We start from the raw sequence: 21,709 nt of genomic DNA on the forward strand, positions 1-21,709 counted from the left end.
TCAGCGGTAGCATCAAAATAGACATAAACCAAATTTATAACCGATATGTATCATAAGTGAGGTATTCTATGCTACATTTGGACAATGGCTATCCCTCCTGTAGGTGTTCATTTTGGCCACGAAAAGAAGACAGTCATCCAGCAATTTATCCTCTCATCGCAACGAACAGCATAAACCTATATGCAAGAACGGTACATACTACTCTTGACGTATAAGACGTAAGATTAATAGCAGAATGTACATTCATAATTTTAATACGTTAAAGATCCGTTACGATTTGCGTCATCCCATACAGACAAAGGGCGACTTAACAATGAGAGTCCTTTCACTTTTTCGAGCTAGCACGAGTTCTGCGTCCGTTTACTTGTTTTCATATGGCTAGCTAAGCTATCCAGAAGTAGATGCAATGCGTCTGACTGTTTCCGGACCAACGTCTTGGTCACGCGTCGATGATCGTATGATATCAATGGCCAAGGACGGTAATAACAGACATTGCAATTGTACGACTTAACAGTCGCTCCAGATCCTTCCAGATCCTCCTCCAGAAGAGAATGACTAAATCAGCGAACAGCAAGTAACCTAACGGCTCTTTGGTTTGCCGAAAGTTTATCAGGGCGGTTCCGTTACTTCCCTACCGTGGCACTCCGGCGTCTTTTGCGCTCACCCAGACGCCCATGTGCTTAAGAACATCCCGTGCCGCCCTACTTGTCTGTATTTCTACTATATGTGTATCGACGTAATTTAGTCAATGCTGTGGTTATGTTTACATACATAGACAAAATAATAATAACACACACGCGCACACACACACACACACACACATATATATGTGCAAATATTCGACACACGAGCTGTTTGCAGTAGTTGGGCAGATGGGCAAAAGTAACCGCAACCCACTGAACAAGCTGGTTAATCGTGACTTGATTTGATTCATTTTGCTGATGACGACAATCAATTAACCATAGCTACTAGTACCATGATTGTGATTGTTATCACGTGTGTCGATTACTATGGAATGGTGTTGGGGGTTTTTGAAACAGTAGTTGTGAGCTAAGTTGGCGCCAGTTCACACTTACGAAGTGGAACAACCCCCGAAGAGAACTACTGTTTTTGCCGATTCCGAACATAACAATCCGCCGACTTCTATGTCTGTCATGCATTCTGACGATGATAATGATTACACCGGTCGATGATTATTACTACGGTATGGTAACGATGTAGGCGACGTTATATTGTTTTCAACGGCGAACAACGCCAAACAACGGCGGGCGATTTATCGACGGTTGCAGACGAAACGCGGCTTCTATTCCGACTAGCGTTACCAGCGCGTTCTGGAAGACTCTACAAAAACAAAAAAAAAAAAAAAAAAGAAGAAGAAGAAGAAGAAGTGATTACTGCTTTTTCAGTTGGAGTGGTCAGTAATGGCTGGCAGCTGCTGGTGGTCCCCTAATGCACAGTACATTGACGGTAGGAATGTTTGACGAAAAGCCAAGTCTGTTACCTTTGTGGTTGAAAATTCGCAACGGACCCGCACACGGGAATTCTAGTGAATCACCTGCTACTTAGAGTATGGCAAACGACGATACACTGTCGTATGCTGTTTCACAGTGGTAATCAATCTGGTCTGATCGGTGATTCTGTCAATAATCTGGCGGATAGCTGCGGCCCTTGTTCGCGCCCTTAATGACATTAATTCCTTTTCGCGATAAACAGAGGTAACTAAGCATCACTGTTGATCAGCAGCAGCAGCAGCAGCAGCGAGCGTTGATCCAATATGGCAAGACTGGGCTGTATATGGGCTGAAATCGACAAAGGGGATAGGGGGAAAAGCGCAGCGCCTATATGTACGAACAAAGGACGTCCAACCGCGGTTGGCAGGTTGATCCATACTGATAACGGAAATTTACTAAGGTCGTATACATAAGTGACCCGATATATTGATGCATTAGAGCTGCCGGTACAGACTCAAACTCCAAACTTACTTGCTGACCCACGTCAACGTTCATCTCCATACCTATAAGAGCCGATACAGGAATTTCGTACTGACCATTAGTATACGCTTAGTCAACAGAATCTTATTCAGCTAAAATTACCACATTTTTTCTTCCGATTGTACACGTTCAAAGCGCCATTTTTCCTCCGATAAGCGATAAGTAATATATATAGGACCGGACAGGCCATGTCACTCGTTCAATCGCATTCGCACCAAAACCATGCCAATACTTTAACGCCCAGAAAAAAAAAGCCACCTCCCACTGCGTAGGCCGGTAATAGACCGTTTGGTTTTTCCGCAGTGTAGTACGCCGTTGGTTTCCTCGGAGTCTCGCTGTTCTCTACGCTCCAGGTCCGTGACTGCTGCCTTCGAGATATGTGAGTCACAGTGGCGCTCAGTGATTTAACTTCGAAGACCTCAATTTTCCTTTATTTATTTTTCTGCCTTTTCCTTTTCATTTGCTCTCACTGTTATTGGTGATGACGACGACGACGACGACGACGACGGCGACGACCATGGCGAAGATGCAGCAGGGAACTACAGTGGGCAGTAACTCCCCGCTGGCCGACACAGAACTTTGCTGGTTGGTTGGCCGTCGACCTCGCCAAGTGCAAAGTCCATCGTCAGACCGGAGATGGCTCAAACCGTGCGTCTGGTCTACATGCTCGGCCCTAGTACAGTATTTAATATTACGGCAGTTTAGCGAATACTCAACATATCATAGTTGAACTAACGCTGACTGCAGCTGAGGAACGAGCTGCTGTGCCCAGCAGCCTAGACAGACCCTCGCTAACCCAACCCCCCAACGTTAACCAAAACCGAAAGAACAACAACAGCGGTAGCCAGCCATAGCCCCTAGGTGATAACGGTCAGAGAACTACTCCTATACGACGAGCATTATAACGAAGGCGATGATGACGATAGCAGCGACCCGGATGCACCATTGATCGGCCCGTCAGAAGCACCAACATTGGCATCATATTCACGGGCATGCTCATCATCATCGGCATCAAAAGTAGCAACAACAGCATTAAGACTGTCGTCAAAATTATTACTGTGAGCACTTTCTAGCGCTGACCACAAGTGGCGGTTTTCCCCCGTCGTTCACAGGCACTGGCGCCGATGGCTCGTCCGTCCGTCCGTCCTTTCACATCAGATCTCTGTTCGTCGTCTCCCTCAATTCTGCCCCTCCCTGTCATCTTCTGCCGTCTCCGCTGCTTCGCTTTGTGGGAACTCTTTGCCGCCACCACCCCCGTGGGTCAATCATTCCATCGCTACGACGACAGCAGCCGCCGAGACCGAGATAATGGTTTAGTGGATAGAGACCCAGCCGGTCAGACGACAGCGAGAGCTAAGCAGACTAAATACCAAAGACTGTGCGTCTGCCTTTAGTCATAAGAGAAGATGAACTCATGAACAGAATCGTCAGCCCCCTCGCCGGGGCCACAGAATAGTACCTAACGTTGGTCAACTGCAGTTGACTTCCGTCACTGCACTGTGCTATAGTGGTTGTTTGCCTTAGAGCGGTTACCCCGAAGAGGACTCGAGCACGTTGGGATAATTGATAGAGTACATGAAATCTAAGAATACCAAAAGCACAATAAGTAACTAAAAAAAATGGAAGAACGGTTCAAAGAATGCCAAAAAGCTGCGGAAATCGCAAGAAAAACACAAAAAACATTTTGTCTTCGAACCTTTTCAAAGCCTTTGTCAAAACCACCAGCGGCGAAATGTCTCGAGTTTCTTCACTGAAAAAGTGGACAAAGGGGATAAAAAGATACATTTGTATAATATGGTCCTAACGTGCGGAGAATGCGGAAATTTTGTCTATCTTAAATGGATCGGCGCTCAGAGACTCAATACGCGATGAACCTTGTCTATGCGAACGGCGATCCGATCCCCGGGTTTCGTACGCAAATGACATTACACGGTACGGGTTGCGGATCGATTTACAGAATCCATCAAGAGAAGTTAATTAGATCAAAATTGATGACTATATATATGCGTATATATATATACGCGCAAGTATGCAATGTGTATCATCATCGCTGCTCAAGAACAGCCGCTTTGACTGGCGTAGCCACATCGCGACATTAGTAGTATCTAGGCGTTGACATCAACATAAAACAATCGCTCGACGACGAGCGTCAACTTCGCACCAAGGTATCGTTGCGGGAATAGACGGGCTTGACCTGCCATACGGAGCTGGTGACGCTTGACTCGATATGTCTACCAAAAAGACCCGTCCATTTTTAAAACTGACCTTCCCTACAGGCACCGCGTCGATGCAGTGAACTTCGATGATTTCCACGCTGCTACCTTTGCTTCTGGTGGTAACAGCGACAAAGGCGATGGCCACTCATCTCTCTATCAGTCGCTGATGTTATTGGTTATTGATGGATTGGACCGTTCTTATTGAAATTCTATTAGCGTCAGATGGTTCTGTTGGCCAGATGCTGCGCGATTAGCAATTTCTTTGATCGAGAAAGAGGATGCGTGTATATAGGCAACGATAGTGCAAAGTGACAAGAAAAATTACGAAATATGCACGGGTCTGTTTATGTCTGGATATTCTTCGTTCACGAGTCTTGCCGAGGCGAGGTGGGTTTCCACTTCTGCTGGGTTGTGACGTAAACAAACGGTTGCTGTCTTGATGAAAATCGAACTGGTCACAGTTGGTGCTACTGCCCAACAATCAAAATGTTTAAAAGGCAGTGTCACGCAAACTCCGCGATAGCGTACATAGATTATGGAATAAGCTGTGTTTTAGTTGTCACTAGACTTTGAGTGTTTTTTTGGAAACTTCTATTTGCCAGTCTCAGTTATTAGGCAGTCGAGCGTTCAATTGGTCTTCTGCATTATATAAAAGTTGATTTCAGATACTATATCTTGGATGATACTTATCTTTTTTAATCAGTTTTAATATTATTTAGTCGTTATGAGGAACAAATAGAGAAAGAATTAAGACGTAAAAAGCTAGTTAAAAAAAAAATAATGTTCTGTGGCCAGACGTAACACATACATCGATTTATTACTATTAAATTTCTACTTTTCCTTGACCTAAATCAATGCCCATCTAACGCCCATACAAAAATGAGGCGCCGCGATAGTCTAACTTTGTTGTCTTCTCTCTCGTTTTATTTCTACATCGTTGTTTCTTAAATTAGCTTTCTGCAATTTGGCCTGCGCTGTTTGTTATTGAACTGCCAATAAGTAAAATTGTAATGGGTAAATAAAGACAGACATGTGTATTTCATCTGTCTACCTGTATCCTAACTCCTAAAACTTGTGGATCCAAATTACCATTATTAGGTGTACGGGTATGTAGCCGCCTTTGAGGGGTTTTCATCGACGTTATCATCATTATTATAACGGCGCAACTATAACATGAAAGGCACCGTTATTAAAGCTACTGTGCCGCTCCCGGATCCGGAGGCTCCCTCTCTCCGCCATATTGAACCTATTCTGTCTTAGTCGATCCTTCAGCATATGGCCCAGTGGACTCGGCCTGAATCAGCCGGTAGCCAATTCAACCTGTTGGGCCAAACCTACAGCGCAACACGTGCACGAGCTGCCAGGCCTATTGAGCAGTTTGTATTCTGACCCACAAAGACAATCCCAAGTCCCGTTAGCAACGTCGGACGGGCAAACTAGTTGACCGAGGACGACGAAACCGTAACTAGAAGCGAGTCGTACCGAGAAACAGTTCAACTTTCGATACAATTTGAACGTATCGCCGCTATCGATGTCGTCACCACCGCCGCCACCGCCGCCGCCGCCGCCGCCGCCGCCGCCACCGCCGCCGCTGGCGATGCTTCTGTTAGATGAGAGAAAGCGATGAATCCGAAGCGCAAATCAACTTGGATCGCTGAAGTCGTTGAGAAGTAGACGGGCTGGGCGATCTGCGCCCGGCAGTCGGCGGTTACTAGACAAAAAAAAGCGAAAGCTGAAGAACGACAAGCCGCACCAGACACATAGGCACACCTGCGCTACCGGAGAAGACCTGCGAGAATTTTGGATCGGCTATGTCTGGACACCCTACCCCAGAGTTCTTTGCCCCGGCGGCTAAAACTAGCAGCAAAAAAAATAGCAGAAGCAAGGCTAAAATGGCTGTTTTCGTTGTCGACGTTTGTTAACATCGTATACCCAGTATTCGGTAGCTCGAATTGAAGCTAGCTCGGCAAAGATAGATGCTAAAGTTGATACATCGCCGGAGGGCGTAGGTATTTCTCATAGAACTGTACACTGGCGTCAGGGGTAAGCCTTCTTCTTTGGCCCGGTTTGGACAACTGAAACTTGAAGTAGTGCTGTTGAATCGCTAAGAAATCAACTCAACAACAAGAAAACACTGTGATCCGTTCGTCCAAATCAGAAGCGGTTTATTACGGGGAGGGGATTTACCAAAGCGACATTGAAAAATAGCACAAATTACTGCGTGCACTACGTACAACAGTGGAAGTTTTTATTCGCTGCGCTATGTGGCCTGCGTTCGTTTCTTAAACGGGTGTAGTAGTGAATCGGTCCCTTAATAGGCAAACGGGCACAGGACTCTAACAACATACCACTTGATTCATTGTTGATCATTTGTGACAGGCATTGAGGTATGTGCGCGGTACGAGCAAGTTGATCGTTGGTGAAACCCGAAATCGAACCGGCTTAAGAAACTTATATATTTTTTTCCAGTTCATACATGACACATATGTATGGCTGAGCGACTATGACACGTTTAACCGTTCCGATATTAAAGAAATTGATTTTGTTTTTCCTATTTTACTTATTGATAGGTTTTTGGTTGTTTCTTTTCTCTATATGACATCCCCATTGCGAGCCATCATCGTTCGTCGAAATTAATTCAGAACGCTACTAGGAATCAAGCCATAGCGGCATTACCGGTATCGATGATTAATTGTTACTGATCTTTTTTTCGCCTGTATCGTTTATCTATGCATTCGTGCATACATATGCTGATAACCCTAACAAAATATAAGACAAGATCACTATTAATAAACGATGGTATTCTATCTTTCCCCTTTCTTTTTCCGGCGTAACACGCTCCTCTGTCTACAAATATGTCTAGCTGAAACTGTCTCCAATGCGCCTGCTTCTCTCGTTCTAGCATCCGTCAACAGCGAAAAAAAAAAGCCAATATCTGTACGGAAACGATTTATACAGATTCCCCTCGAAGTAGTCGTGTACAGTTAACGGTTGAATTTTCCCGCTAATTCCAGAGGTCTGATCATCTCTGCTCAGCAGTAGCTACAGGTGCGATCATCATCTTCGGTGACAGTAATATCAGACCAATGTCGCTTAATTCTAGCCCACCCTGGAGGACCCATCTGACGGGCAGACTGCTACGTACCCTTACGTAGCATCACGTATGAGTGTATTCTGTTGAAAACGAGATTCTCAACATTAATCGCGCGGCGCACGAGGAACTGAGCGGAGAAACCGACGCATACAGAGCGTCACGATGAAACACTTCCGACAGTAGCAGCAGCAGTAACAGCAACTGCTTAGAACTACGAGCGAATAAAGGAGCCTCTAGCCAGAAATCAAGTAGGCGACCAAGTTAAAAATAATGCAGATGTCCTAGTAGTTGCTGCTCGGTCAATCAGCTAACACACAGTCATCGATGTAGATCAGGACGCGGAAGATGCGGTGGAGGTCGCATCGACGGCAGCTAGAATAAACAGGAAAAGATCAGGGCGAACATTGGCGTCGTTGAAGTTTGTGTTTGGCCCTAGACCTGTCTGTCCGTCCAGCCATCGGTTTGTTCGCTGGTTTTCTTTTATGAATTAATGAGTGTTGCTGTTGTTATTAACCAGCAGCATCAGTCACAATAGTCGGATGTATTCGTAGTAGTAGTAGTAACAACTCGAGCTTTCCACGAAGATAACGAGGCGATGCTGCTGGCCCTGCGGATCCGGGAGCAGCGAGACGGCGACCAGGCCCAGCGAACAGAGATCAGCCGATGGAGTTGAACTTCGTCGTCTTTCTTTGCTGATGATTCGCTTTTGCTGCAGCTGATCTACCTGACTAAGTACCGCCAGCGGCGGCGGCGGCGGCGGCGGCGGCGGCGGCAGATTGGCGGTGATGATGGCGATGATGATTGTGATGATTGGGGTTGAGCTGACGACGAAGACGTTCTGGTGATTATTTTTTCTTGTCGCTGCTCTGACCGTTGCCGGTGTCGTGGCATTGCTGTGGCCAGCCGCCGTGGTCATCTGATTTTTCGGGCGCGTTTTGGTGCATTTCGATTTTGATCTTTTCTGCTCGATCACCACCGCCACTTTTTCCTCGTGCCAAACGCATAGCTGCCGCCGGTGGCGATCGACGGCGTCTGCATTGATCGTCGCGGTTTCATCGAAGTGTGCGAAAGCTACGAGGACGCCGAAGTTCGGTGGCATCGTCATTGTCCGCTTTACGCTTTTGGTCTGGTAGCCAGTTCGGCCGCCAGCGGTAATCAGCGACGGGGTAAAGTCATCGGGAAAAAGACGCGCAAAAGAACAGGAAACCGGGAAAGAAGCAGAAAGAAAGGGAAAACGGTAGAAAAAAACATGGCGTTTATGTTTGTGCCGGACGAGACCGTGGCGAACCGGACCTGCCATTTGTTGCTACTGCTGCTGCTCTACGTTCGCGCGGATATATCGCCAAATTACTAATGAAGTCATCACTTACCGTGAAAATCACCTAAAACCAAACAGCTTTTTTCTGATGTTCCTGTATTTAGTGTATGTGCAGATTATTCTTTTCATTATTAATGTTGTTGAAGGCATTTCTGTCGCTGCTGACTTGACAGCAGTATAGCTGTGAGCTGTCAGCTGATCCTGGCTACCTACTGAAGAATAGCGCTCTAACGTAATTTCTTGATCTTCGAACGCGGACAAATCCTGCCCACGGAATGGAACCGAACAATTTTTACGGCGAGCAGTCAATCTCGAGTCGAACGCAGTGTAAGCATGAACATCGGTAGCCATTAGTAGGGAAATTTATTTCTACTTCATTTTCTTGTTTATTGGCAGACTTTGGCCTCGGATTTCTGTTCCTGGGCTTGTTACTTTTGTCTTCGTTTTCATGGGGCTGGTTATGGCTATCCGGTTTTCATTGGCGATGGTAATAAATTTATTTTGTTGTTTTCGCCTACAAATGCAGTGGCTGGCTCTGCGCTAACTGCGTTCGATATTTAACTGTGTCAGTGCTTACTCGTGCGAGCTAATTTAGTATGATATATTGTGTTTCTGTACATGTGTATTCGGTTCACAGATGGCTTAGCTTAAGTATAGTGAGTACCGCGTGTATGGGCACGTGAAGATGACCTAAGCGGAACGGTCGTGCGGTCATCTTTGTGTATTGTTATCATATCTCTAGGGGGTTTCGTCTGCTTAGTCTATGGCAGTCCCCACAATGGCAAAGCTGTCAACGTATTTGTTATGTGCAATAGCCTCAGGGGCACTGTTCGTGTATTTTAATGTCACACTGTTTTCTGCTGCACGTCGAGACTCTGCCGAATTTTTACCTATTAATAGATTTATTCAATATCATTTCGATTAAGCCCACCTGGCTAGGTAGCTAGTGGTTCCAATGTCTCGATTGGCACCGGCAGAATCTGCCGATCGGCGGCATTCGCCGAAAGGAGTTCCACTTTCAGGGCGGTTTCCTTCCGTCGCCAAACAGCCCGTTTTGTCTATATCACTGCCTATTAAAAAAAATGTCGAATCGGGCAACAAAAACATAAAAATATTATAGAATGAAAAACGGGTCACGCGTGATCTCAGCGATGAACCAAACCAGCGGTTGCTGATGAGGCATGATCAAAATAGCTACGTCCGGATGTAATTTTTCGGAGCCCTTAATAAGCTGTTTCCTCCCGACGTACGCTATAATATGTGTATGACAAAAGGTCCGTCTAAGTCTTTTGGCGGGCACTGATTTGTGCTGGCGTGTGCTCATCAGAGCTCTGCGCACGTACCTACCTACAAAAATGTACATACATCACGTGCAAAGCAGACCTGGTTACTATTCTGATTCGATCTAATCTCATTTACAGCGCCAGTCAGTGGTAAGTATAAATAATCAGCACGCCGTGATTAGCTGGCCTTGCATTTCCACGGCTTCTATTCATTATATATATATATATATATATATATATATATATATATATATATATATACGGTTTAAGAGAGAGAGAGAGAGAGAGAGAGAGAGAGAGAAGTATTGTTAGCATATATCTGTAGCGGCCAGATCCTTGCCGATCCCTGCTCGATTAGTGGACCTATCGCCTGTAATGAAAATCATGATAGTAAAATTATAACTTTAATAATTTGATAGCCGCAATTAAGTAATCATAAATGTACCTGCTTGCCGCCGTTGTTCTAGTTTTTATAATGGTTCTTATTATTATTATTATTATTATTGTTCCTGCATAGAAATCGCGTAGAGCCGTTTGAGGTATGCGACGCTCATTCTATACGCAGCTTTTTGCCTTCGTGAAAATCATCTGCCTATGACTCTGTCCGTACACTGAATGCAGCCATGTAGCAACTGATGATACATTAAATTATTGCTATATTTGGCTGTTATCGTCCATATATTATATAAATTAATAGTAATAATAATTGCCACTCTTATTAATTTTGTTAGCGGCGACTTATTATAGATTGTTGCAGTATTTAATTTTACCACAATGACCTTCTAATATAATATGTTCTATAAATTCTAAGCCCTAATGGAGAAAACTGTTGAGTTCATGGGTTCATGTTTTAGCACCGATCCTGGTGCACGGCTTCTTCTCTCACCGCGGGAAATTCAAATCGTATTAGAGGTGTTTCTGAAAAGGCATATATAAGCATAAACCCACACTCGCATAGTGTTCTAATGTATACATCAACGAACAAGGTATGTAAAGATGACAATATTTCATTGTTGTTATTATCGCACATTATAATAACATGTGCAGCTTGATCAAGGTAGGTATTAGAGCAGCGATTGAGCTTAGGGGCAAACTAACGGGCTAGACTAAAGAAAGCGGAGCTGGCTCAAAAGCGTCGTAAACCGTTACGCTAACACCAAGAGAGTCCGTATAGATCCACCTAATACCCACAAAACGCAAGCTTCGAGCAAAGCTTTTCCTTGAAACGAGAGTATTTTTGTCCATCTGATAAAATGGCTAGACTATACAAATTGAAATTTGGGGTTATTTCTATCAAAAGAAAAATAGCAGTAATATGTATGCATAAGGAATCATATTGTTAATGAACGCGGCCGTTTGGTTTCTGAATTCGACTGATCTCATCTACAGGAAGATTTGCTTATTCATGGTGACTCGGTGTACGATATCATCGAAAAACAAGATCATACCAATATTCAAAGCGAACTTTCCCGTAACCCGACGACCGGCAATGCAGCTAAGGAGATCCGTACGTTCCTCTGCCGGATGAACGTATCCCGCAACGCACGGCGTCAAATGCGGTTTGGAGACCAAAAAGTAGGTCTACAATTCATACAGTAGGTTGCACATGTCAAGCAAACAATATAATGCACGTTTTTAGCATGCCCCGAAAGCATAGCTTAAACAATATGACATGTCCTGATCTTACCGTAAACCGTCGTGTTTTCCATAAAAGTTGGGTTAGAAGAAAAAACGACCCGATCTCGTATAGGAGTAATGCGACGGAATTTTTTTTTGACCATGTGCTGGTTTAGGTGGTATTGGTTCAGGGCCATTTTGCGGGTTATCTTCCCTTGTGCTCGCGAAACGAACCAGTGTTTCTCGCCCTATGCACGCCTGTCGCGATGCCTGAGACGCGCGAATGCGTCGTTCAAGGAAGTACGCACGTATTCACTTCGATTCATTCTATGGACATGAAAATCCTTCATCTTGATCGAAATGGCGAATTCCATCTCGGCTATCAAAAAAGCAGTCTACAAGGTGTAAGCTGGTATGAACTCGTTCATTGGGATCACCTCAGCGACGTCCAGAGCAAGCACAAACTAAGTAAGTATCGAATCTTTTTTAGCATACTTTTTTTTTTTATAAGAATCTCCTATCTTTGTCTATGCCTCATTTCTAAATCACTCAATCAATGACTGCACTTTGTAGGGTTACCACACATGCACCACCTGCTCTATCTGCTATTAAGACTGTCCACTAAAGTTTTTCCTTTTCGTGACGTTTTTTTATGTTTGGCGTACGTCTTCTGTCTTTTGATAGTAACCCAAAACGAGCAGGAACGTAGCTGCATTGTTCTCCTACGGCTCCAGAGTCTCAATCGGGGCTGGATCTGGATTCACTGCGTGCTCCAGGTGAAGGACGCCTCTGATTCAAACCAGCAGCCCATCATCGTGTGCACCAATCAGGTTTTGAGGTACGCACATTCTCTTGCGCCCGTCTATAATGCTTTAGGAACTAGAAGGTACTGCTGATTTAAGCAGTCTATTGGAGATGAAAGCGTTTCTTCGACAGCTGAACAAAATTAGCGCAAAGTGGGAAAAAAAAATACAAAGTACGCATAAACGTGATGTGAGTGTTTTGTTTTTTTTTTTTTTTTTTTTCTATAAATGTAATAACGGCATAAGCATATCTATGGCGTCGTCGTTTCTGATTAGTGCGTGTTGGTTCCTTTTCTGTTCGCAGTGAGCGTGAAGCATACGTCATGCGACAGAACAGCTGGCTATACCAATACTACTCATTACATTCGAAAATGAGCTATAACCTTGGATACAATGACCCGCCCACACAGGCGCCATCGCCTCCAAGTCAATCGAGATCATCCGCGCAATATTCCCCAGTACGCACCTATTCGGCACCATCACCAGTCCCTCCATCGCTAAACAGCTCGGTGGCTTCCGTCGCTCCAGTGGCCCCCGCGCCACAATACGTATCCAGTGTATACAACCCCTCATCGTATGTTAGTCAGCCGCAAAATACCCCGTCCAAATGGACACCACAGGTGCTGCACGGCGTAAAGAGATCAGCATCGCCGACAAACGACGGCCGATGCTCACCAACGATGCCTTCGTCTCTTACGCATCCTCATATTGGAGTCGGTGTTGGCGCCAATGTTGGAATAGGCAGTGTAAACAATATGGGTGTGCATAGCCACCAAACACATTCGCCGAGCACACCCCATCAAACGCTGCCCCACTACCCGCAGCCGACCTTGATGCATCATACGAACCCCATACAGGTACCACAGTTTACCGAACTAACAACGCCGGTTGCAAATGGTGGCTACACTGGAAGTTACCCGTACGGCAGCTTAACCCTGGCAACGGCCGCAACCGCGCCGGTCTTCCAGCGAGTACCCGCCCCGGCGACAGCGAAATATCAGCATCAATCGCACCATCACCATCATCAATTGGACGAGGAGGCAGCTGCCGTCGGAGATGTCGAACAAAGCCTCACGCCGACCAACACCGAAGAGGTTAGCCAACTCATATCAGCAGCGAACTACCTGCGAAACGTACCTCGGCCAACATACATCGAACCAACGCCCCTCGATCCATACCACTTTTCGCTGGCCTACCCCAAATACTCGGAGCTGCCTCTGCACTTCGATTACCTCGGCGCAGCGACAAGTGAGTACCACCGCTCGCTAATGCCGCCGCCACCGCATCATCCGGCGCTGCTGTGCGCTTCAACTCACCATGGAGCCGAAGCACCTCATCCACATCTGGCTGCAGCAGCCCACCCTCATTCGCATCCCACTCTAGTCAGTCATCCGGGCGCAATGCACCCGAACGCTTCATCGCCACCTGTCCTTACCTGTCTATCGTCTGCTATTCCGTCAATGCCTTCAATGGAGGATCATAGCACCAAAGTGGTCTAAAGGTGTCGTCATGAGGTGACCGGGCACCCTCGCAGAGCCATTCGAGCCCGTCGGATCTTCCCTCCGGCTGAATTGCCGTTGCAGAAACTCCGCTAAGCGGCGTCGTTCGATAGGCCGTTTGTCGGAAACGTCCGGAGGAGCTGAGTATTTGCTAAATGATCCTTAGGAAGACATCGGTGCGGACACAGTCTCAGTACTTTTCGATCAGCCGCCTTTTTGCGAACCAGTAGTATAATCAGCTTTACCTTCATAAAACATGGCGGTGATATAGGGCTTCGTTGCATTCGCTGTGCCTCCCATATGCACCTCATTACGTATCTCTTTTTCAGCTATTTCTGTCCGTGCATTTACGAGCGGGCGGATTTGAACCAAAGTGAAGTGCCTTAGCCCGGCAGCCCTATTTCGCTTCGACGGTGGTTCAGAACCCGGAGTTACCGGAATGACTATACAATAAGACAAAAATAGAAAAGCCATCGGAGGAAAAGCGCTGTCAGCTGTCTGTAGAATCTCAGTAGAATAAACGTAAGCAACAGTTCAGTAATGCTGATGATAATAATGAAACGGAACAATCGCATCATTTCATGGTGTTATTGCAGGTAGAAACCTTGTTGTGTGACAAAAACATGTCAGAATGAAAGAGGAAGCGGTACACACGCACCCGCACTGTCTCTCCCAGTGTTATTATTAAATTTTCCTCGAATAGAAATGCTCGATGTTTAAAACACAGGAAAAGATGGAAAGTTATTCATTCACTGAGTGCTATACATATATTACATACACACATATAGTGTCACAGCGCAAGTAAAGGGTCTCTTCGGCCGGTTGACACGCCGAGAAAACATCGACCATATAGAAGTTGCGCTATTTCTTGCACGTACGAACGAATTTCTATGCACAGCATGTCAAATGAATCATATATATGCCGAATGCATATACACGAAATGCTAATGCGAGCCATAGTTAAGTAAATCTTGTACGTGAGGTAGACATCTTGCAGAGTCTAGATGAGGAGCTACCGTAATTGCTGCAGGTGAATGCAACACGATGAGCGTATTCATTAGTGAAGTAGTGACACATAGAACGATTTTAACCGGTTCTTAGTTCCATGTATCTGAGTAAGGTGTATGCTTTATTTTTTATATTTTTCCACCAACTGCTTTGTGTAGAGTGTTTCTGTACTGCGATATTTCTTGGTATTCGGACTTTTTTTGTTGGGCTCGATGTTTGTGCATTACAGACGTCCCACCAACTTTGAGTTTCTCGGTACGTCCACGTACCTCGAACGACCGAGTATCACCGAGAGTGTGATGTGATGCCGGACTCCTAACGTGCGTAAAATATGTGGATTAACGATTCGTTCGGTTAAATCGCTAACAGTCAACCTGGTGACGGTGACCAGCGGTCGAAGCTAATTCTTTTCGAAAAGTGTACGCGAAAAAAAAAACACTGCAGGGCAACCCGCCCCGCTGACGCATCCGTGTGATAGTTTGAACATTATCTTTTCCGTAACGGAAAGAATTGAAGTGCGAACACCGAAACGCTAGTAGAAGCTAAGGCAAACAAATGATAATCGCCTGACTTGTCGAGAGATTACAGGCACAGCGGGTAGACTCTGACTCGTGTGTCGTTTTGCTCAGATTCGGTAGCAATTGGTGCAGCGTTAAGTCTAACAGGGCGATTTTCCTGTTCGTCAAAACGTCTCTTCGACACGGAAAAAAAGTCTCAGTTCGACAATTTGAAGAATTCACAGAGGGGCTTAACAATTGTGAAGATGAAGCTCGCACATTCTCGAAAACTTACGCTGTGACGTGCTGACGTCATGATATAATCGCGCCTCTTTGTTAATTTCCCATATAAATAGGTCTGCTAAACCTTAACGAACATATACATACTAAGACACATGTAAAACTACGAACTGGACAGAGCCTCTTAAGTAAGCAGGCGTCCCGGCCAATCAATACGGCAGTGTAAATAAGTATTTTGTTTGCGTGAGTGTACGACGCTGGAGCGAAGCTGTTTGCATCCATTATGAAGTGCACGCATCACGTTCTGCACCTCATTTTGTGAGAATCCGTATGGCATATTGCCATAAGTATACGTGTTTTGATGAACGAACGTGTAGATGAGTATAGAGGAGGTAAAACACAGTATTAGAAATCTTGATGGTTTTTAACAGTAGATTGCGGATGGTGGTTGTGACAATTGATGATGGTGTGACAAAAACGGAGCTATGTACCACCGCGGAAGAATAAATTATTTATTTTACTATCAAATTCTTCTAGTGTTGTTATTATCAAATTTTACGAAGGCCTCGACTGTGACTTTTCGTACACGATAATCGATTTATTACCAATTAGTGAAGTCACAGAAAAAAAAAATCATTACATACGTTTCTTCTGCAGTCTCTGAACGGACGTGTCACTGATGTTTGGTCTGTTTAACTGTTCGTTGGCCTTTTTTAAAAGCTCAATGCTAAATTTCGATGCCTCAGATTAGAAATCCCTTCTATTCGATCGCTCTCCTAAATTCAATCAAAGAGTAGTCTTGCTTTTCTGAAGTTCTCTGTCGACTTATGTTTCGGCCCATTATTATATAGAACTACTGTATAAGTAGTGCTAGTAAAAGACATTTTTATTTTCTAGAAGTGTAATTCTATGCTATCTGAATAATACAGTTTATAGAATATAAAGGGTGTAATTGTATATCTCATTATCTGAACACGCGTTATATATATATATAGCGATTTGTGAAACCTATAATCCCCAAAAAATCTCGATATTTCGCGAAACTTCTACAGTTTGATATTTGACGTTTTTTTCTTGATTGCAGTTTTATTTTTTTAATTGAGAAATGCTGTTGTAAATTTTTGACAAAATGACCAAAGAACGAGTTACCAATATATTAAAAAAAAGACATTTTTGTATAAATAAATATTGATTCAATTAAATATAATAACAAGCGTACTTCTATTAGAAAACGTAAAATATAACAAGTAAAATTCATAGAATCATTAGCCACGACGAGTGCACTCACAGGCAGCGTTGTTCCGGTCAGGAGCATAAAATTAAACATATTCAAATAAGGCAGACGACTTCAGAAAAACGTAGGAATTATCTGTTCTAGTTAAGAAACGTGTCGAAGAAAACCTAATATGAGGAATGTCTTCCCTCATTACGGGCAGCCGGTCGAATTTAGTGGTAGAAAAAAGTTAGACGTAGTAGAAATTTATCGCCGTCGGCAAATCATACCCTTACGCACTTCATCGTTTTCGAGATATGTATTGTTACGTCTACCCTGTGAGTACCCTATATATATATATATATATATATGGCATATATATATATATATGGTTGCTGTTATTATTATCGTATATGGCTCGGAGATTGTTATCATAGGTGAAATGATTACAAATGAAAAAAACAATAACAGAATTTATTCACATGCGTTATAATTATGAAAATTATACATATGAATGAATCTGACTTGAAAAAAAAAAAAACGTATATACAACGTGAAAACGTATTACAAATTACCCATTTTAGGGTACGTCTTAGATGTTAGAATCTTCGTGTACATTTGTTCTGCTAACTAAACGTTTTAAGGCTATTATAATATATCTTCCGTCATATTTGCTAGTGTAAGAGACTACACCGCAATAATTTTATCGAACAGCCTATTTTATGAATAAATGTAACCTATTTAATATCGATGTCCGTTAGTTTTTTTTTTTTTTCCGAAAATAAACATATTAGAACATGCTGTTGGTTTATGGATAACAAAGGTGAAAAAATGAATGGCACGCACTCAAAAATATGCCCTTACCTGGACTTCTTCAATAAGGCCACCGTTATTAGCGCATCGAAGACAAGACATGGCTTCTGGCACGGTGTCCGGCAGCTTCGTCTAGGAGTGCGCATCTATCGCTACTTGTCAATAACGCTTTGAGCGGCGACCTCTATTTCAATTGTACAGCACTCAAATACAAACGTCTGGAACAATAGCGCTGCTAAAAGAATTATTTGCTTAATTGATAGACTAACGGCCGGAACCGCTTTTATGGGAAGCGTCTGTTTTCCGTTAGCCGGCTTTTAAAAAGCAAAAAATTAGAAGTTTGTTACCAACTTGCATTTGCTACCAACCTATTTACTTTACCGGACCCTTTTTGACCACGAACACAAGGACTCAATGCACTCTTTTGCTAGAAGAACAATCATCGAAATAGAAAGTGTTCTAAATGCCATAATGAGTTTAAAAGAATCACAGTTACGCAACATCAACACTGGATTAACGAACACAATCAAACGACGCTTCCTCAATCGAGTTCTGGTCATTTAGGCTTCGTATACTGTGTCTGCGTTCATATCACCCGAAAGCCTGCATAACCAGTACATTTTTTCTCGAGTAAGGCTTACGGGGCCGTCGTTCAACCTATACCTGTATGGCAACACGGTAATGAACGTGATGCCATCCATGAGTCATGAGGTTGGGATGATCGCACCTCCCTAAAGGCAAACATGTTTACAGCATCATCACAGGTTCTGTGTAGACACTGCTCCAAGCACGTCGTTCATTTACTGCCTATTACCTAGCCAATCAAAGCTCGCCCCTAGGGAGCATTCTAGAAATATACCCTCCTTTAAGAATCCGCTTGGCAGAACCTCGGTTATCGGTGTCACGATGATCAACCCAAGTTGGCAAAGATGTCCAGGAGCCGAGCAGCGCTCATAGTCAGCTGAGGTCCATGGTCTGCCTCCCTTGGTTAACTCAACTCGCTTACTCAGGACGTGCTGCATTGAAATATGTACATCGTTGACACCGAGCGGCAGTAGTTCTAGGCTCACTGTATAGATGTATGCACGCGCCGAGGTCGAGCATGGCCATAGTCTTTGATATGGACTCACTGTAATTTAGCATGGCTTCATTTTCATGATTGTATGTTAATGTCTAACAACTAAGTTAGAGATTAGACAGGAGCAGACATGCAATTTGTGAACGTCGAAGCTCAAAGGGAGCTAGCACTGTGACGAAGGGCCGACCAAACGGTCAGAGGTTGAACAACGGCCTAAAGAAGGAGTGCTACGGACCCGTGCTGCAACAAAATCGCCAAAAGGAGGTAAAGGATTAGAGCGGGACGGAAATGGCATTAGCAGAACAAGTTGCGCTCAATCAGTTGGAGATGGACCACGATACAGTTCGCACGACCGTGTTGCACGTTAACGGACGAAACGGTACGTGGTGTTTTCATATGTGGATTATGATTATACAATACGGTGTTAGCAAGGCCAACCTTCACAAGAACTGTTTCTCTCACGAATATACCCTGGTAGCAACTCTATAGAATACGAAAAGACGTGTGAGGTGATTTAGTCTTTACAATTTAGTCACAATTTAGTCTCGTCAACCAAAGTAACGATCTACATATTTAAATCCCATTTGTTGACCTTCTTTCTCACGAGGATCAGTTTTAGCAAACAATTGATATCATATAGCTTCAATCAAAGAGGAAAGCAACCAGCGATACTAAGACGCGTGGAGTTAATGCGTCACAGGCAGATGCAGTTGGCAACGTGCAAAAATTAAAAAAAAACTAAACTAGGAAAAATTCCTGCCTAATTTACAACATGAGGGTTATCCAAGATGCTCTATGCTGGTTTAGAAAAAGAAGCAATGTTTTGCCTTGAAACATCAAATCTCTGTGATTTTAGAACAAGTTTTAGATACAAATGTAACTAACCCTGCGTTACGTGCTCAGAACATAAGATCAGATGTTTTCGAATATTGTTTTTTAACACTTTGTTTCTTTTCCAAATAAAAACGCTATCCTTAAGTGAATTTGTAACTCTTAAAAAATTTGGGCTTGTCTCTCCCGAAATTCACAATATTAAATTACCCAGAAATTATTATAGCTAACTTCTTGATTAAATCTGCAATGTTTTCGCTGTTCGGTTCTAATCAAGTTTATCGTTCCGTCACCTGCGAGGGGCATAGGCAAGTTAAACTTGGACCAACGTGTTAGCTTTCCTCAACTTGGAATAGCTTATAACTTGAAGTATTTTGAGCTAGGTTATTAGTACTATTATCGTCATATTGGTTTTAATTCATATAGAAGATGGGTTCGGGTAACGCCATTCGATTGGATACGACCACGCAGTACCACTGTGTCAACGAATAATTGCATTTTCTGTACTGCTGATTAATCGTTGCGCACAGAAAGGCCACAGTACCTTTTAGAGACAGAAGTTGACCTTCCTGGAAATATTCAATCAATAGGACATTGAATAGTAAAATAACACCATATTAATTTTAGAAGCTCATTAGATGATGCTTATGCAGAGATGTATCGAACTGTTTCAAAAAAACGGAGTAATAAAGTGGAAGTAGGCAGTCATTTCTGTCAGTGAGCGTCATTCAGCTAGTCACAAGTCAGTTATTTATTATTTTTGCGATGTTGAGTCTGTCGGCAAACGGAATGTTCCGTCACAATCCGAGTGGGTCTAAAAAAAGATGTCGGACCCATTTATAGACCGGTGTCGAAATCGATCAGTCATTTAACCGTCGTCAAATCTGCCTGTGTACTATACATATAGAAGTCATCGACCTGACTCCGTGTGTATAGCCCACAAAAATTATGGTTATCGCAGATTGCATAAATTCGATCAGCAACACAACATCTAACTCAAAGATACCCACATTTTATTTAGATAGCACCAATTAATTATCTGTCGACGTTCGGGCCAATTTTTATGAACATTCGCAGAGAGTTTTACGAGAGAGGGAATACTTTCCACTTGTACATCTTCTTCAAGCTTCGAGTTTAACACTTACGTACTTACTTACTTACTTACTTACTACGAGTATCGAAGTTCAGACAAATTTATGGAGAGCAAGTTCTAAATACGACGTTAACACTACATACAGAAATGCGCAAGACGCAACATTACGATGAAAAACTAAATGAAATGGAAAATCTGTTAGATTCAAGAGAATGTGTAACTGAGTAAGTGTTGTTGACAAATAGATGACTAATATATATCTATATATATAATAATGGAACTTTTTATCATCATTATTATATGATCAACTATTACCGTCCATGAAATACGAATTAAATAGCCCGCCATTAGTTTTTTGGCGCTGTGCTCGAATCAAGACAAAAGCTAAGCGCTTCAGTGTCTTCCTCGTATAGTCCAGAGCTTATAGTTTTCGCGGTGATGTTTATCTTTACGACAGACGATCAATCATCATCACAAATAACCATCCTATCCCATTTGGCTTCAGAGATTATAATGTAAGATAACTGAATATCCTGGCCCGATTTAAAGCAATGTACTTTGCTTGAGCTTTTTTTTTTTTGTTTGTCAGAATATAACATGCAAAGCTGTGTCGTGATCCGAATGAATGCAAAAATACGTGTCTTTTTCATCTAGCTTTGCCAGGAGAAATTTCGTCTTGAACAAATGGGCTAATTAAGTTTCAGTTAGACGTTAGACCTTTTATGGCATCCATTTGCGAAAGTGACGTTCTACCGTTTAAGACAATCCGTCGTGTATAATATACTCTCGGTGTCATCCGGCCCCATTGCTATGACAATGAGAAGACGACATCCTTAATGAAAGTTAGCCACGCCTTAATGATACATACATCGTGTGTCCTGCTACTGAGAGGATTCAGCGGACGTCCTACGCTGCATAGGAGCTCAGAGACAACATTTGAGCGTTACGTCGCTAGACAATCGTTACCCTTTCTACTTTTCTTTACTGAAGGAAGAGAAATCGATGATGGATTTATATTGTCGCAAATTTAAACCTTATTTCACAGTGTAAAACTACTATGTTCTGCTTTTTTTGGATGCCGGAAGCAGAAAAGCAACATTTATAAGGGAAATTCA

At 43.3% G+C, this 21,709-nt stretch overlaps 2 protein-coding genes across 7 annotated transcripts in view; both read left to right on the forward strand.

The window, feature by feature from the left end:
• Positions 1-17,532, forward strand: part of dysf (neuronal PAS domain protein dysfusion) — a 57,002-nt gene extending 39,470 nt beyond the window's left edge. For 4 of the 5 annotated variants that reach the window (XM_022789930.2, XM_022789931.2, XM_086978797.1 and 1 more), the window contains 4 exons: positions 11,292-11,477; positions 11,696-11,987; positions 12,204-12,357; positions 12,627-17,532. In XM_022789930.2, coding sequence (XP_022645665.1) covers positions 11,292-11,477; positions 11,696-11,987; positions 12,204-12,357; positions 12,627-13,821 — 1,827 coding nt within the window. In that variant the 3' untranslated portion in view covers positions 13,822-17,532. Of the gene's footprint in view, positions 1-10,159; positions 10,889-11,291; positions 11,478-11,695; positions 11,988-12,203; positions 12,358-12,626 lie in introns of those variants that run through there. The other variant, XM_022789933.2, reaches the window with a different exon arrangement.
• Positions 17,533-18,182: 650 nt separating this feature from the next.
• TrpA1 (Transient receptor potential cation channel A1) overlaps positions 18,183-21,709 on the forward strand; it is a 55,097-nt gene continuing 51,570 nt past the window's right edge. Inside the window, exon 1 of one of the 2 annotated variants that reach the window (XM_022789926.2) lies at positions 18,183-19,049. In XM_022789926.2, coding sequence (XP_022645661.1) covers positions 18,959-19,049 — 91 coding nt within the window. In that variant the 5' untranslated portion in view covers positions 18,183-18,958. The remainder of the gene's footprint in view (positions 19,050-21,709) is intronic. The other variant, XM_022789924.2, reaches the window with a different exon arrangement.

This window comes from Varroa destructor, unplaced genomic scaffold (genome assembly GCF_002443255.2).
Source record: "Varroa destructor unplaced genomic scaffold, Vdes_3.0 BEIS01000002.1, whole genome shotgun sequence".
NCBI lineage: Eukaryota > Metazoa > Arthropoda > Arachnida > Mesostigmata > Varroidae > Varroa > Varroa destructor.